At 39.5% G+C, this 17,931-nt stretch overlaps 1 protein-coding gene across 2 annotated transcripts in view; it reads left to right on the forward strand.

Annotated features, from left to right (window-relative positions):
• The first annotated feature begins 3,509 nt into the window (after positions 1 to 3,509).
• KPNA3 (karyopherin subunit alpha 3) overlaps positions 3,510 to 17,931 on the forward strand; it is a 113,627-nt gene continuing 99,205 nt past the window's right edge. The window contains exon 1 of one of the 2 annotated variants that reach the window (XM_024569860.4): positions 3,510 to 3,798. Coding sequence is in view for 1 of the 2 variants with exons in the window: in XM_024569843.4 (XP_024425611.1) it covers positions 3,730 to 3,798 (69 nt within the window). In the remaining variant the exon portion in view is untranslated. The remainder of the gene's footprint in view (positions 3,799 to 17,931) is intronic. The other variant, XM_024569843.4, reaches the window with a different exon arrangement.

Below are 17,931 nucleotides of genomic sequence, written 5' to 3' on the forward strand. Positions count from 1 at the left end.
CAAGAATACAGAGAGCTTCAGAGGCCAGGGTGCCAGATGTGTGCATGTTTAAGTGCATGTTAAGAGCAAATAGAATAAAGAGAAGTGGTAGAAGGGGATAAAGGCAAAGAGTAAAAATGACTGCATTAGACCCAGACAAGAAGGGGCTTGGCTCTGAACCCTGGCCTTTAGGGACCTCACTCTGGCTCTCTTCAGCTGTACACCTCCCCATAGGGAGTACATGGGACAATGAGGTCACGTTCACTGTGCCTTTAGACCCAGTTCTGGGTACCAGGGCCCTGGGATTTCCTGCTCAAATCGCAAAGCTTGCTTTCAGGGTCTTCCCAGGCCTCTTTCCTGGGTCCGTCTTCCTGGGGGCATATGATGCCACTACTTTGCACACTCCAGGCCTGAGGAAAGGCCAAGGAGCATTATTATTATTATTATTATTATTATTATTATTATTATTATTCCTTACCTGAGGACATGCATATTCATTTTAGAGAGAGGGGAAAGGAGAAAGAGAGAGAGGTAAAGAAACATCAATGTGTGAGAGAGAAACATCAATTGGTTGCCTTTCCTATGCACCCCAACCATGGACCAAACCTGTGACCTAGGCATATGTCCTGACCAGGAATCAAACCTGTGACCTTTTAGTTTACAGGACAATGCTCCAACTGAGTCACACCAGCCAGGGCCCAAGGAGCATCTTTTGAGGAAAATAGGAGAATGTAAATAGAGCTTTGGTGGTGAGAGGCAGGAGTTGAACCTTGTGGGTAGGGGTATAGACACATGTTCTTAAGGCCTACTCTAGTGTGGGATGGAGCCAGGAGATGGAAGAAAATGGGAACAAAAGTAGGATGGGGGCTGAGGGTTGTCTTCTAGACTTCTTTGTACCACCACATTTTGAAGCAGAAGTCCAAGAAGTCAGGAAATTTAAATTCAAACCCAGACTTCCAAGTGGTAAAGAAAGAGAAGTTGTCAATGTCAAAGATTAGGCTTAATTTTATTTAAGTTTGTAAACTTGATTTATAACTTCTCAATATTTAGATATGTGATATGTAGACCTCCATTTGCAATCTTGCCCTCATATATTAGGAATCTTGGGAATCGGCAGGTTATAAATATCTCCCTGCTATGAGTCTTGAGCTTCCTAACTGTTTCTTGACACCTACCACACATTTTAGGTGAAAACTTGTTTTATTATCTGTCTACTCACATACACAAAGCTATGTGGAGGCAGGAACCAGGCTGTCTTGTTTACAAATATATCCTGGTGTTATTGAAAGCATAAAGTCAGTGCCATTTGCTATTATGGCAATATTTGCCTAGTGGGCCTATGACCTTGTTAAACATGACTGCCATTTTACTCTTCTGAGCTTGTCCCTAGGACTGGAAATTACTGGAAAGCAAGGACAAAATGTGACTAACCTCTCCCTACAGCCACAGGCAGAAGATAACATTGGAACAAACTGCAGCCTGGTGTTACAATGCCCCAATAGAACAGGGGCCATACAACAGCAACCTCCCCCACCCTTTTTAAAATCCAATTATAATCCAATAAAAGTTTAAAGCCCCTACCCCTCAGTGCTGGTGTATCTCTCCACAGCATGCCCCTCTCCTTTCTTGGAGAGTGAATAAACACTTTGTTCTCTACACTTTCTTCTCTTTGTGAATTCTTTCACAGCTTGAATAGCTGACCACCCTAACAGTTATGGAAATGATTAACACATAGTAAGTGGCCACTAAATACGTCTAAAATTCTAAAATGATACATGACTTATACATTTGAGGACAGCAAATAGAATAAAGAGAAGTGGTAGAAGGGGATAAAGTAAGCTGAAAAGAGAATGCCTTAATAAATTATGAGATTGAGCAACACTCTGGAAGTTTTTCTTCTAGTAAGAGAGAGCAGCAAACACACTTCTTTTGCACTAAAAACTGGAGTTGAAGTAATCTATTCATTCTAAGCTTTAGGGGTGTATGTGTGTATTTTCCCCTTTAAATGAGTGATTGGACTGGGATCAGTTATTTCATAGTGAGGGCCTGAAGTTCTTAAGTGACTGATTTACTGAACTGCATTAAAAAATGTGAATTGACATTTAAAAATGAAAAAAAAAACCCTAGCTTTTGGTTTTTCTTGAAAAAATTGGATCTTTAGCAAGACTGGCCCACAATTCAATAGGTCATAGTGGTCTAAAGTCTTTAAATGGGCTTGTGTTTATGAACTGGCCACACCCCACCACTCACAAACCAAATGCCCCAAGCATAGCCTGGTCACCAAAGGCCTCTGAATTCATGACCCCTGAACCTCTGGCTCTTTAAGGCCCCTTTGCTTTCAAAGAATGTCTTTTTAAATCTCTTTATGGTTTTTATTTCTACCAGCCTTTGAATAACTCCATTGGCATTTGAATTGTACTATAGCACTGCATACCTGCTTGTATCTGCCATAGATTCTGAAACTGAATTATTTCACCTGCTCCAGAAAGCAACTCTCTATCATTGTTAGGGATCCAAATTTCTCCTAATCATTTCTCAGATGACCCTAAGGGGAGATGCTAAACTAGAGAGACCAGGGCTTGACTGTTTCTTGAAGGCTGAAAAGATTAAGTGTGGTCATGGAACAGGAGGTGTTGGGGGCAGAAATGCAGAACTACCAGAGTGAAGTTGCAGAGTTGAGCTTGGAAGAATGGAAACTGAAACGCTAAAACACTACTTTTATGGAGTATGCATGACATGCCAAGCACTGTTTTTTAAATTTTTTTATCTATTGGAGAGAGAGAGAGAGAGAGGGAGGGGGGGGGGAGAAAGGCATTAAGCCATTGACTTGTTCCACCCATCCATGCATGCACTGGTTGTGTCCTAACTGGCATCGAACCTGCAACCTTGGTGTATGGGGACAATGCTCTAACCAACTGAGCTACCTGGCAAGGGCCCCAAGCACCGTTTTGAAGGAAGGGATTCAACAATAAACCAGCCAATGTCCCTGAGCTTAATTTCCGTGTGGTAAGCCAGATGACACATAGAAACACATGTATTATATGCATACGCATGTGTATATCATGTAGAAACAAACGCTACTTATAAAACCAAAGGAGAGCCAGAGAACAGACGTTGAGGGTCGCTGCTATCGCCAAAGACCCGGCGCACAAGGTGCCATCTCCCGGTAACCTCTGCCCCTGTCCCCCGCCCTGGACGGCCTTGGACGGATGGGGCTTCGAGTCCTGCGCTTAGGGTTCCCGGCATTCTCTTAGTTTTGTCAAGACTAGAATTACAGTCCCCGCGGGAGCGTGGCATGCTGGGAGCTGTAGTTTCCCTCTGCAGCTCAGCGTCGCTGGAGGGCAGTGAAAAACCCTGTTTGGTTCCATTGCTGGTCAGAACTTGAAGCACGCAGGGGTTATGGGGAGATTCTGATGGGAAGAGGCAGGGGTCACACCAATAACACAAGACACACCTAGCCAGAATAGCGTCCGGGCCCGCAGCCGCCGCGGGCACGTGACCCCAGCCTCCCCAGGCGCGCGCTGTTCCTCAGCGCCGTTTCCTTCACACTCCGCCCTACCCGACAGTGGGCCAGCGCCTCCCCAGGCGCTTCTGCCACCTCGCGCTTGGAGGCGTCACGGAACGTGCTCTGCTTTGCCCCTCTCCCTTCTCTCCCTTCCTTCACTCCTCCACATCCCCCTCCCGCAATCAGACTCGCAGCCGCCGCCGCAGCAGCAGTAGCAGTAGCCGCCGCTGGAGCCACGCGCAGCCATGGCCGAGAATCCCGGCTTGGAGAACCACCGCATCAAGAGCTTTAAAAACAAGGGCCGTGATGTGGAAGTGAGTGTACTTCAGCGGTCTGGGCCCTCCAGGCTCGCGGTCTGGCCGCGCCGGCACCGAGGCGGCGGGGAAAGGCGGGGGGCCGGCGCTGGGATGGCTTTGGCCAGCTTTGAGTCGTAGTTGGCCGCCGCCTCTGGTCACCGGGGCCCAGGGTTGGGCGGAGCAGGCGACTGTACTCGGGTTGCAGCCACCCTCTGGAGCTGCGGGAGCGCGAACCGGGAAATGCTGGGGTTTTCGGCCCCGTCACGCGGGCGCGGCCTGCTGTCTGCGAGGAGGGGATGTGGAGCTGAGGCGGGATCCGCGGGCTGGGCCTCGCGGGTCGGGGATGCTGCCTCCCTGCCCTTGGACCCTACAGCCGAGGGGGCGGTCGCGGCTCTCGTGCGTTGCTGGTGCAGACTCCCGCTGGCGCGGCCCCTTGGTGCCCCCTGCACTGTCGCACAGGGAGCCTCGGCTCCGCCGGTGCCCTCATCTACCTTCTGGGAACTGGGCCCAAGCGGGCGGTGGCGGCCCGCAAAGGGGGGTGGGAACCAGCGGAGTAACTGACTTATTTGAGGGTAGTGGATGGGGGAGGGTAGGATGCTCCTGGATCGTATTCTTATATTCCAGTGCGGTCCTTTGGAACAGTCTTGCTGAGCTGTTACAGCTCATCCTCCTGTTTTGTGGCATTTGGAGCAAACTGAAGGGGGACAATAGTTTACCATCTATTGTGATGAGGCTTTGGAAGAGAGGTTGTTCCGACCTCGGCTGACAGGACCAGTGTTCTAAGCATTTCTTGCCGGTAGTGGCGGTGTGTAGGATAATTTTTTTGACGTGTTTTACTGAAATTAATTGGATACATAGCTTCATACTGCCTTTTTTATACATCTTGCTCCAAGCTGGTAGAGTTTCCTTCCATGTGTTTGCAAAAGTGTAAACATTAATGTGGTCACTCTGTTGCTACACAGCATGTTGCTATTGTCTCATTCAAGTGACAATAGCAGGTACTATTTGCAAACTTGGCTTATTGAGGCAGCAACTAGAGCTTTCTGCAGCTACTAAAAGCAATGTAGCTTAACGCATAAACTTCACTGGGACTCTGACCTCTGGATTTGTTAAGGGAAAAGTAGTTTTAAATCCATAGCCTCCTTTTCTAATACTGGTGACATGATTTGCAGTTTTGTAATTCTTGCTAAAGGGTCAGTGTAAATAAGAAGTATGCATTTTATCCTCTCTTAAAGAGAGGTGTTGTGGAAAATATACCATTCAAGGTTTTGTTTCGTAGAAAAAGAGACAAAACCCAGACCATTTTTCAGAGCTACCAAATTAAATTCCAAATAGAAAAAAACCTAAGGAAATACTGTGGAAATCCCACTTGAATGAGACAAATGGAGGTCATCTGTCTCTGTCCTGGTCATGGTTAAGTTTCTTTTGTGAGAAATACTTCTAAGCAAAAGTGAAAGTCAGGAATAGCAGCAAGCAGTTTTGGAAATGCCTCGTGTTATTAGTCCAGTTTATGATAGGAGTTAATTTTGAACTTTCTCTATCAGTAATTGCTCTTGAAGCCTACCCCTATTAGAGAGCAAAACTGAAGTAGTTTGAAAAATACCCATTTGTACAAAATTCTTTCCTGTCTTGGATATTGAGACAGGTTTTTGTCTTATTGTTTGCCTCTATTGTGTACTGGAAGCTCAATGATACCTAGTAAGGACTCCTGCACATAACTTGGGTTGGCCAAAAAGTTCATATATTTTTTTACATAAAATAAAAGAAACATTTTTCAATTCACCAATAACTTTATTGATCTGGCTATTTTGATTATGCCTATCTCCTTTTAATGTTGATTGTTCTCAAATAACGTCTTGATTTGTTTTGATCTCTATCAACTTCAACTCATCTGCCTAACTCTGGAGCAATGGAGTAGTCCAGTGAGAAATCTCCAGCCTAAAACTTCACAAACATTTGATCAGTCACAGCGCCTTCTCCATACACTGCACAACCTTTTTTTTTTTTTTTTTTTTTGCATTTAGGTTGCAACTTTACCTTTCTTGAAACACTAAAGCATGATATGCTGAAAATGTTGAGTATTTTTTTCCATCTTCAGTATTAAAATGGCTATACAAAATTCACCAGTTTGGGTTTTTTTTTAATTACTTTATTGTTGTTCAATTACAGTTGTCTGCATTTTCTCCCCACCCCATCCAAACCCACCTCCTTCCCTTGCTTCCACCTTCCCCCTTGGTTTTGTCCATCTGTCCTTTATAATAGTTCCTGAAAGCCCTTCTCCCTACTGTCCTCTCCCCTCTCCCCTGTGGCTATTGTTAGATTGTTCTTAACTTCAATGTCTCTGGTTATATTTTGTTTGCTTTTTTCTTTTGTTGGTTATGTTCCAGTTAAAGGTGAGATCATACAGTATTTGTCCCTCAGTGCCTGCCTTATTTCACTTAGCATAATGCTCTCCAGTTCCATCCATGCTTTTGCAAAGGGTATAAGCTCCTTCTTTCTCTCTCCTGTGTAGAATTCCATTGTGTAAATGTACCACAGTTTTTGGATCCACTCATTTGCTGATGGGCACTTGGGTTCCTTCCAGCACTTGGCTATTGTAAGTTGTGGTGCTATGAGCATTGGGGTGCATAGGTTCTTTGGGTTGGTGTTTCAGGGCTCTTAGGGTATAAGCCCAGCACCGGAAATGCTGGGTCAAAAGGCAGTTAGTTCCATGGTTAGTTTTCTGAGGGAATTCCATACTGTTTTCCACAGTGGTCGCACCAGTCTGCATTCCCACCAACAGTGCACTAGAGTTCCCTTTTCTCCGCATCCACTCCAGCACTTGTTTGTTGATTTCTGTATGTTGGCCATTCTGACTGGTGTGAGGTGGTATCTCATTGTGGTTTTAATTTGCATCTCTCTGATGTATAGTGATGCTGAGAATCTTTTCATATGTCTCTGGGCCCTCTGTATGTCTTCCTTGGAGAAGTGTCTGTTCAAGTCCTTTGCCCATTTTTTAATTGGGTTGTTTATCTTTCTGGAGTGGAGTTGTGTGAGTTCTTCATATATTTTGGAGATCAGGCCCTTGTCTGAGGTATCATTGGAAAATATGTTTTCCCATACTGTTGGTTCTCTTTTCATTTTAATGCTGTTTTCTTTAGCCATGCAGAAGCTTTTTATTTTGATGAGGTCCCATTTGTTTATTCTTTCCTTTATGTCCCTTGCTTTGGGGGATGTGTCTGTGAAGATGTTGCTGCATGGAATGTCTGAGATTTTCCTGCCAATGTTTTCCTCTAGGACTTTTAAGTTGTTATGACTTATATTTAAGTCTTTTATCCACCATGAATTTATTTTTGTGTATGGTGTAAGTTGGTGATCGTGTTTCATTTTTTTGCATGTAGCTGTCGAGATCTCCCAACACCATTTGTTGAAGAGGCTATTTTTGCTCCATTTTATGCTTCTGCCTCCTTTGTCAAATATTAATTGACCATAGAGACTTGGGTTTATTTCTGGGCTCTCTGTTCTGTTCCATTGGTCTATGTGCCTGTTTTTATGCCAGTACCAAGCTGTTTTGATTACAGTGGCCTTGTAATACCGTTTGGTATCAGTATTGTGATCCCTCCTACTTTGTTCTTTTTTCTCAAAATTGCTGCAGCTATTCGGGGTCGTTTATGGTTCCATATAAATTTCTGAAGTGTTTGTTCTCTATCTGTGAAATATGTCATGGGTACTTTAATAGGGATTGCATTGAATCTATAAATCGCTTTGGGTAGTATGTCCATTTTGATGATGTTAATTCTTCCAATGCATGAGCATGGTACATGCTTCCATTTGTTTGTCTCTTCCTTAATTTTCTTTCTTCAATGTTGTATAGTTTTCTGAGTAAAGGCCTTTTACCTCCTTGGTTAGGTTTATTCCTAGGTACTTTATTTTTCTTGTTGCTATATCAAATGGGATTTTTTTTCCTGATTTCTGTTTCTGATATTTCATTGTTGGTGTACCAAAATGCCTTTGATTTCTGAGTATTGACTTTGTATCTGGCTGTTTTACCAAATTCATTTATTAGGTCAAGTAGTTTTTTGGTGGGGTCCATAGGATTTTCCATGTATGCTTTCATGTCATCTGCAAAAATGACAGTTTTGTGTCCTCCTTTCCAATTTGGATGCCTTTTATTGCTTTTTCTTGTCTGATTGCTGTGGCTAGGACTTCCAGTACTATGTTGAATAGGAGTGGTGAGAGAGGACATCCTTGTCTTGTTCCTGATCTTAGTGGGAAAGCTCTATAAGCTTTTGTCCATTGAGTATGATGTTGGCTGTAGGTCTCATATATGGCCTTTATTCTGTTGAGAAATGCTCCCTCTTTCCCACTTTGCTGAATGTTTTTATCATAAATGTGTGCTGTACCTTATCAAATTCTTTTTCCGCGTCTGTTGATATGATTATGTGAATTTTGTCTTTCCTTTTGTTTATGTGGTGTATTATGTTTATTGATTTGTGAATATTGTACCATCCTTGCATTCCTGGGATGAATTCCACTTGATCATAGTGTATGATCTTTTTAATGTATTGCTGGATGCGGTTTGCCAATATTTTGTTGAGGATTTTAGCATCTATGTTCATCAGTGATATTGGCCTGAAGTTTTCTTTCTTTGTTATGTCTTTATGTGGTTTGGGGATTAGGATGATGTTGGCTTCATAAAAAGAGTTTGGGAATCTTCCAACTTCTTGAATTTTTTGAAGTAATCTGGCGGATGGGGGTTAGCTCTACCTTAAATGCTTTGTAAAATTCTCCTGTGAAACCGTCTGGTCCTGGGCTTTCGTGTGTTGGAAGCTGTTTGATTACTGTTTCAATTTCATCAGGTTTTATTCGTCTTTTTAGGCTTTCTGCTTCTTCTTCGTTGCGTTTTGGAAGATTATATTTTTCTAGAAATGTGTCCATTTTATCTAGGTTTTCAAATTTCTTGGCATACAGTTCTTCATAGTAATTTCTTACAATCCTTTGTATTTCTGTGGCATCAGTTGTAATCTCTCCTCTTTCATTTCTAATAGTGTTCATTTGGGTCCTCTCTTAATTTTGTTTTGTGTTTTTTTTTTAATGCACACTGATATGACAGCTGTCACAATAAAATCTATCTAAATTGTTTTTGAATGGAGTCAAAGACAACTAAGCACAACTAGAGCCATCTTATGGGGAAAAAAAACCAAACTTTTTAGCCAACTCCATAGGTACATAATAAATCTTTGCTGGTCACCAGAGTGCAACCAGTGACTTCTAGATTCATGACTGCTAACTAGGCATTTCAGTCAGAAAATATTGGTCACACCATTACATTTCCCCGGATACATTAGGGCACCTAAGAACGAAATAATAGTTATTCAGTTGGTAGTTCTATGTGGTAGACATAGAACTAAGACTTTATGATACCTCGTTTAATCCTTATAACAACTTTATGGCTAGGTAGAGCATTATCCCCACTTTCAGGAGGATAGTGCGTAGATGAGGAAACTCAAGTTTGCTTAAGGAAACTCAAGTGTGCCTAGCCTGCACAAGGTCACAAATTGGATATGGACATTCATTCACTAATTGTCTATTTGGTATCTAACAATGTCAGCTCTTAGGGGTACAAAAGGGAATAAAATGAAGTCTGTACTTGAAGAAGTTTATAGTTTAGTAGGAGTGAAAGAAAAGTAAACTGATATTACAGTATAGTATATCAATATGTGTATTCTGAGAATGCATAAAAATAAGAAGATCCTAAATTGGAGCTGAGCATTCCAGGGAGATGTTCTAGTTGATTCCTGTCTGATGAATGGGAGTAGACTCCGAAGAATTAAAGAAAGTTGTTCCAGAAAAGGGAGAGGGCAAGGAAGAGGCATTCCAGACTTGAGGGAGCAGTAATTGAAGTATCCTGGGAGAATGTAGTAGGGTTGAGAGAGAAGGGAGTGCAAGAGATGTGACTGAAGTGTAAACTGGGGTCAAATCTGATCAAATGCCGTTGTTGTGGATTTAAGACAGGCCATTATATCTAATTTAGTCTTACCCATTAGAAACTTTATACTACAAGGGAGATCTGTGACTAGGCAGTTGTGATCATCAGGCTGTTTCAAAACAGTGAGATGCACTTTGATGAGATACCATTCCTGCCTTTCCAAGTATAGGATAGATGAAAGATAAAACATTACAAATTAAAGATAAAACACCCAGCTGATCTATAGATTAGATGCTAGGTGCAAGCATAAATAAATATTTTCTAGAGAAAATAAAAGTGTTGGGTTATGCCAGGTAATTGTGAGTGGGGAGAGGTAATTTCATAGTCATTCAGTCAGGAATGGCTTTATAGAAGAGAGGTTGTTGAAAATCCCAGTGAAAAAGAAGAGAGTGAAGAGATGAGACTGTGATGTTCTGAGAATATGTCTGTGGCAAAGAGTTGCTTGGAAACTTCTTGATAGGGAGATCTGAAAGAATTTATTGCAGAGTAGAGTTAAAAGGTGTAATATGATTAAAACAATGGAAAAAGGTGACTGACAGTAATACCTAGAATTAATTCTGGAGTCATAGTGCTTTTATCCTTGGGGTATCCAACCCGTGGCCCCCAATGGTTATGAATGATTCACAAAATCATAGATATACTTAAAACCTTTTTTTTTTGGCTCATCAGTTTTCATTAGTGTTTGTGTATTTAATGTGTGGCCAAAGACAACTCTTCTTCTTCCAGTGTGGCCCAGAGAGGCCAAAAGGTTGGACACCTCTATATGAATTTCCCAAAAATTGAGATTGGGGATGGTCATGGTCATAACATGGAATGAGGATTTTCATCTCCTCTTTCCTTTCTCTTCCTCTACTGTGTAAATGTCATGGAAGACAAAGGGGATAAAGCTTATCCTGAAATTTACAGGTGGAAGTAAGGGAAGGAGTAATTATCACCCATAGCAATTTGGAACTTGGGTTGGGGGAATGGATTTTAAAGCTAAAACTAGGAAATACATAGTGAAAATAATTGCTTTTATTTGGTCTGGAATGTGTTTTAATACTAGACATTTTCATGTAAGACATTGGTTCTTAGTTCTTAGGCTTTTTCTCTTTTAAAAAAATATTTAAAACTTTTAAAATATATTTATAGAAAAGTACACAAAACAAACATTCAAGTTATAAGTATTCACTAATAACTCAAACATTCAGGTAAATGCCATCCAGGTCAACTTTTCCTTGTACCTGTGTACCTCGAGGATGTAACATTTTCATCAGTAACAATAACTAATAATAATTATTTTTAAGGTCTTAACAGTTACTGACTCTTTACAGTATATGTGTACCAGGTGCTTTATGTTATTGGTCAACATAACCATGTTATTAAATAACATGTCAACATGTTATTTATTTAGTCTTTACAACAATCCTGTGAAGTACATACTGTTATTATCCACATTACTGAGGAAGAAACTTGAGCCCTACAGTTCTTAACTAGCCCTAAGTCACAGGAATAAGTGGCAGAGCCTAGACTTACAGTGAAGTAGCATGATGCAAAAGCCAGAGCTCTTGCTCACTGTTCTATACTGTTTCTCCACTGATTGGATCCTAAGACTTAACCTGTGTGAAGCACATCTGGAAGTTAATTAATGGGGAAAATATTTAAGAAATCTTAAATATATCACAGAAATTCCTATTTTGTTTTAAAACTTTGCTAATAAAAATTTTTGACATTCTATTCATCATTTGTTTTATTTGCCTTTTTATTTTTCCTTTTTACTCTTGCAAACTTTCCAGTTGGTTTCAATGAAAAATAGTAACCTATATTCTTGGTCTTAACACAAACTTTATGCTTTAGTTTCTAAATACTAGGTATTTTTATAAATATTTTCACATTTGCAGATTCAACTAGTACTCTCTCCGGAACTTCTGTTTGTAGAGGGTACTATCTAATAGTTTAAACCTAAAACTTCTCTTCACTTCCTTTATTTTTCTGTGTTAGTCATCTAATGAGCCCTTATATTTTAACCTTTGTTGCCAACCTTTCTACCAGTACCCTAATTTAGGCCCCTGTTATTCTCACTCTTACAAGTGTGATAGTGCACCTATTTTTCCCTGTTTCTGGTATCCTCCTTCCCAGTGTATCTTGTGGATTGATTTTTCTGAAATCTTTTTGTCTAACTTTTCTGCTAAGATCATTCCCACCACCTTCAAGATAAAATTAAAACTCCTTAGCATGCCACACATAATTCCACCAAAGGCCCTATCTTTTCTACCTCGCCTACCACTTTTCCTTATGTCTTCTTTGTGCCAGCGCTGATAAAGTATTTGAAGTTGGAAGTAACCAGTACAATTTCCTCCCCAGGCCTTTGTACATACTATTTTCCTATATACCTTCTTTTGCTATCTGTTAAATGAGACTCACTCTGGCAAACTCCTTCTCAATTCAGACTCATGTATATTTGGAACACCAAGATGACAGTTCTGCCAAATCATGCCATTCTAGTTCAAAACTCTTTTTTTTAATGTTTTATTTCTTTATTATAACACATTTCAGAAACTTGGACGATGATTTAAAATATTGTTTATATTCACAAGTATGAAAATGAGATATTTCCTTTAGATGTAGATAGATCCGTTTCAAATAAATTTAATTAAGTTTGGATTTTGTTTCTTTTGCTTATAGTTCAAAACTCTTTAGAAGTTCTCTGTGTAGCCTTTCCTGGTTGACCAATAACATACTTATCACTATCTGTTCCTTTTCTTTTTCCTTCTCTCTAATGCTCTCCTCAGGAAATTTTCTTTTGCCTCTTTGGGATTAATTGCTGTGAGGTACAACAAATTCTGTGTGTATAGACCTGTTAAAGTATGTTGGCTCTGTCAAGAAGCTCAGTGAGAGTAGGGACCTTGGGCTGTGATATGACAGTTAATTTTGTGACCAGTATATAGAATTTAGTAAGTAGTCTTTGAGAAGAGTGTCTAGATAATATACTTGAAAACACTCTATGTTTGGGAGTGAAAAACACAATATTATTCTAAGATATTAATAGTTTCTTTTTGGTGTTGACTCCATGGCAGTGGTACTGTTGCCTAGCCCTCCTATGACAGTATTTTCTGCTGTACTGTATTTCTGTAATATGAACTAACTCATACTTGAATGGTAAGGAGGAATGATGTTACTTAATGCAGAATTCGTGTTGGTTCTTATTTAATTCTTACCAGCACATTAATCGTTTAGCACTCCTGAGTAATAGCCATTGAACACAAACAGTTGAAGTCAGACAGGAACACAGTTGAACATAGCAAGCCCAAGAGTATGCACATTGCCCATTGACCCATGTTCCGCCTCTCGGCTTCATTTAACTATACATTATGTCTAAAGGTGCTTATTGCTTCAACTGACCTGATTGTATTTCTTCTTTTTTCCTGATTTTGCAGAACATGAAATTTTTCAGGAATCGATTATGTTGTATAGCAGATATACTATAATTATCTTTTCTTAAATATATTAACAGCATATAATCTTTCCTGGTCCTTCTACCTCATTAATTACTGTTTTTAAGTTGGTTTTGCCAACTCTTATTCCTATCCATTGAATATGGCCGTATCTTGGGATTCTATCTGTGAATTTCCTGTATACACTGTTTTTCTTGCTCACATCAGCCGCTTCTTTAGTTTTAACCATCATTTCGGAGGCAGTGGGGGAATTTAAATCTGTTTTAATCTGCTGAAAATTAATCACATGAACATCCCATCAGTTTGTCAAGCTCAAAATGTTTAAAGTTATGTTCTGCCTTTGTGTTTTTCTTTTTTCTGTTTTTGGCATCATCAATTTCACTGTGACCTGAACTTGAAATTTGAGAGGTTTCTTGGACTCCTTTCTCATCTTCCACATTCAGTCAGATGCTAGTCATGTAGCTTGAATCTGTGTTCAGCTTACTTACAGCTTTTATTACCAGGCAGTTTAAAAGTTACCTCCAAAGTGGTATTCTTCCTTCAGTTTATAAGATTTTTCAGTGACCCTAATACCTGATTATTTCTCCACGGTCAGCTTCCTTCCCCCAGCCCCCACAGCTCTTTAAGCTCTGGCAACACTGAACTACTTAGATGCTTATACGTAATCTGGAATCCCGCCCTTCCTTGCTTGCCAGTACTATTTCTGTTCTCATGGGCTATTCTGCTGACTGGAATATCCTTTCCTGCCTCTTGTTGCCTGGCTAATTTCCTACCCCTCTTAACACTCAACTTTGGGTTTAACTCTTTGGAGAAATTTTTCTGAATCCCTTTCATATTCCCCGGTTGAATTTAGGTACACTTCTTCATTCCTGGAAGAACTCTGAGTGTGTGTGTGTGTGTGTGTGTGTATCTTTCTCATTGTAGTTGTGATAATATATTTTTATTATGTTTTACCTGTTGCTTCTACTACATTATGAGCTTTTTGAGGGCAAAAACTATATATCTCCATTGCTTACTTCCTGGTACAGTGGCTGGAACAAAGTAAGCACTAAAATATTTCTTGAATAAACATATCCATGCTAGGTAGCACCAGCACAGTAGTTCTTCTAAAGTATAATTTTGAACTGACACTTTTAATCTTGTAGTGCCTTTTCCTACTGCTTCCCATATCGAGTCCAAACTTTCTGTTATGATAGGTAAAGTATTAGGAGATTAAGACACATACATAGTAAATTAATTTCTAAATTTTTCTTATTTTTAATCATAAAAATGTTCTAATATATAGAAAAAGTCAAAAGAATCATATATTAGTTCCATATGCATACCACTGAGATTTAGTAAGTAACAATGTGCTGTATTGGCTTCATCATTTGTTTATCTGTACATAGCAGCTATGGCATTTTACAGTAAGACTTAAGGCTACTTCTCTAAAAAATAAGAATGTATTCTTGCATAAATACCACATCACCCTGACACAATTAACAATTTCCTAATAACATCTGATCCAGTCCATATTTAAATTTCCCCAGGTTTTGTTTTTTGGGTTTTTTTTTTACATTTGGTCTAAACAAGATCAGATCACATTTGTCTCCTCTAATCTAGAACAGGCTTTTCCCACCATTTTTTTTATTATGGTAAAATATATAACATAAGAGTTACCATTTTAGACATTTTAAGTGTACAGTTCTGGGGCATTAAGTACATTTTCATTGTTGTGTAACCATCATCACCATCTATTTACAGAACTCTTTCATCTTCTCCAACTGAAACTGTCTCTATTAAACAGTAACTGCATTCTCTCTATCCCCCAACCCCCCCAATCTCTGGCAACTTCCCTTATACTTTTTGTCTTTATGAATTTAACTACTCTAGAAACCTCATATAATATTTGTCTTTTTGGACTGGCTTATTTCACTTACCATAATGTCTTCAAGGTTCATCTATGTTGTAGCATGGGTCAACATATCCTTTTTATGGCTGAACAGTATTCTATGATATGTATATACCACATTTTGTTTATCCATTCATTCTTTGATGTATACTTGGGTTGCTTCCACCTTTTGGCCATTGTCTCCTACCTTTTTTAGATGCCATCAATTGGTGAAAAAATGAGGTCAGTTTTCTTCAATTAAGTTGAACCACCAAAACTGCCATTTTTTGAAGTTGAAAACAGCCAAGGATCAGCAATCTGAAATGGTTTGACCAAATAGAAAGTACTCATTACTGGATTTGTCTGTTTCTTCGTGGTGTGTCTTAACTTATTTACCCTATTTCTTATTACCATCTGCACTTTCTATAAACTGGAGGTTCTTTTAAATACTGGATTATCTTCAGTTTAAGCATTTTTGATTTAAAAAATACTTCAATTGGTGATGCTGTGTACTTCAGACTATATACCAATAGTGATGCTAAGATTGGTCAGAGAGTTCAGATGATAAAGAATAGTTTAATGTCATGATGTCAAAGTTACTAAATTTGGTGAAGTAAATTTCAGTTATTTGGATGAAATGTGATAGAGACTGGATGACATTTGAAGTCAAAAAAGTAACTTGACTTCTTGGTACCCAGTAAAGGTTTCAGAAATGTATCTAGGAAATGTAACTTCAAAGTCAATAGCATTCTCTTTCCATGACTGACACCATTCCTAAATTGACTTTTTGTTTTCTTAACATAAGATTTGGCTAATATTCTCATTTCTAAGTCTCTATTCCTTTGCTTTGAAGGTAAAGCAACGCTAAGAATATAAAGAGGATGTAGCTATACTTTGTGGCAGTGTTTTATTAGGAAAAATTTTGTTACAGCCTAGGATACCAACAGTAACAGTTAAAATATGGCCAAAATAAATCATGACTATGTTTACTGGAAAGTAGTCATTCTAAATGGTTGAGTTTTCTGATTTATAAGTCTATTTGCTTATATAACAAATTTTATTTTAAAATGCCAATATTTCTGAAAATGTCTTTTACATTTCTCTGCCTTCTTAAATAGAATATAATTTAGGAAATAAGCAAATTATATTCTGTTTTAGAAAAGAAACATCATTATGCATATGAATATTGGCTTTTGCTTTTACTTAAGTGATGCCTTCAGAATTTGTCAGATTTTTGTTCTTAATTTCTATGCTTGTGGAGTTTTTGCTCTTCATAACTTTTTGGCCTGTCCTTCCCTTGCTCTTAGTCTGTCAGCTTTCTCTAGTTACTGTCCGCATGTTTACTTGTAGCTCCTCTTTCCTTTCAATTTGATGCTTTATATATCCTGGTATCTTGGATAACAGATTTACTAAATACTTATTTAGCATTTGCTGTGTGCCAGGAAGGCACTGTTTATGCCAAAGATTATAAATATGAATAATACTGTCCTTCCTCTAGGGAAGTCCATTTTAGTGGGAGAGACTGATACCTAAGCATGTACTACTTTGTGTACAGCATAAGTTCTATGACACAGGTACATGATTTGCACAGTACTGTGAGATCTTGGAGAAAGGGAGCAACTAAACATACATGGGGAAATTGAGTAAGGTTACACAGATCATATTTGAGGTAGGTCTTGAAGGATGTGATGAGTTTGTCAAGAAAGAAAGAAAAATAACGAATAATAGTGTATATGTCGTGGAGTCTTTTTTCTTTTTATTGAGTTTATTGGGGTGACACTAGTTAACAAAATTCTACAGTTTCAGGTGCACACTTCTGTAGCACATCATCTGTACACTGTGTGTTTGACTGTATGTTTTCACCACCCCAAGTCAAGTCTCTGTCCATCACTATTTATCCCCCTATACACTCCACCGCCTCCCTCCACCACACCCTCTGGCCCCTGGCCCCTGGCCCCTGGTGATTACCACACTGTTGTCAGTGTCCATGAGTTTTTCCTCTTTTTTTTTTCCTTTTATGCTCAGTCCTTCCCATTACCCCTAGTTGTCAGCCTGCTCTGTCTATGAATCTGTCTCAGTTTTGCTTGTTAGTTCATTAGATTCCACATATGAATGATACCATGGTGTGTTCAAACAACAGTTACTATGGTGACATTAAATCCACTCTCCCTTCTTATGGAAACAGCATTCTGATATGGACTTTGGAAGCTGCTTTTCTGCTATTGGATATCTCTTAGTGGGATTTTTAATCTTAGTGTTCTGGCCTTTGGTTAATTAAGGTGTCTCACCCTTTCTGGATAACACAAATTAGACTAATCAAATGCTGTCCCTGGCATTTTAATCTTGAGTGAGCTGATATTGGGACCTAAGTGATTCATTCTGGCAGAAGTACTGTTAAGAAATCTTCCATTAAATCCTGGCACCTAGATCTGTAGAGTTGCTTTCATTCTGATTTTTTCATAGATCTGATTCTTCAGCTTTTTCTTTGGTTCTTTGAATTGCTCTGTATTCTTCCAATAGATCTTCCTGCCCCCTCCTCTTGCTTCTTAAATTAATTGAAGTATGATTTATTTCTTGCAACAGAACTCCGAGATGATTAATTATCCTCTTTTGCCCAGGAGTGAGGGAGTTCTCAGGACACAGGACTTTCCATGTCCAAATCAGGAAGTCCTGGGCAAACCTTAATAAGTTGGTCACTCTACTCTAATTGAAACAGTTTGGGCCCTGGCTGGTGTGGGTCAATAGATTGAGTGCCTGCCTGCAAACCAAAGGGTCACCAGTTTGACTCCCAGTCAGGGCACGCGCCTGGGTTGCCCGCAAGGTCCCCAGTAGGGGGTGCTCGAGAGACAACCACCTATTGATGTTTCTCTCCTCTTTTT

This window comes from Desmodus rotundus, chromosome 13, assembly GCF_022682495.2.
Source record: "Desmodus rotundus isolate HL8 chromosome 13, HLdesRot8A.1, whole genome shotgun sequence".
Classification (NCBI taxonomy): Eukaryota; Metazoa; Chordata; class Mammalia; order Chiroptera; family Phyllostomidae; genus Desmodus; species Desmodus rotundus.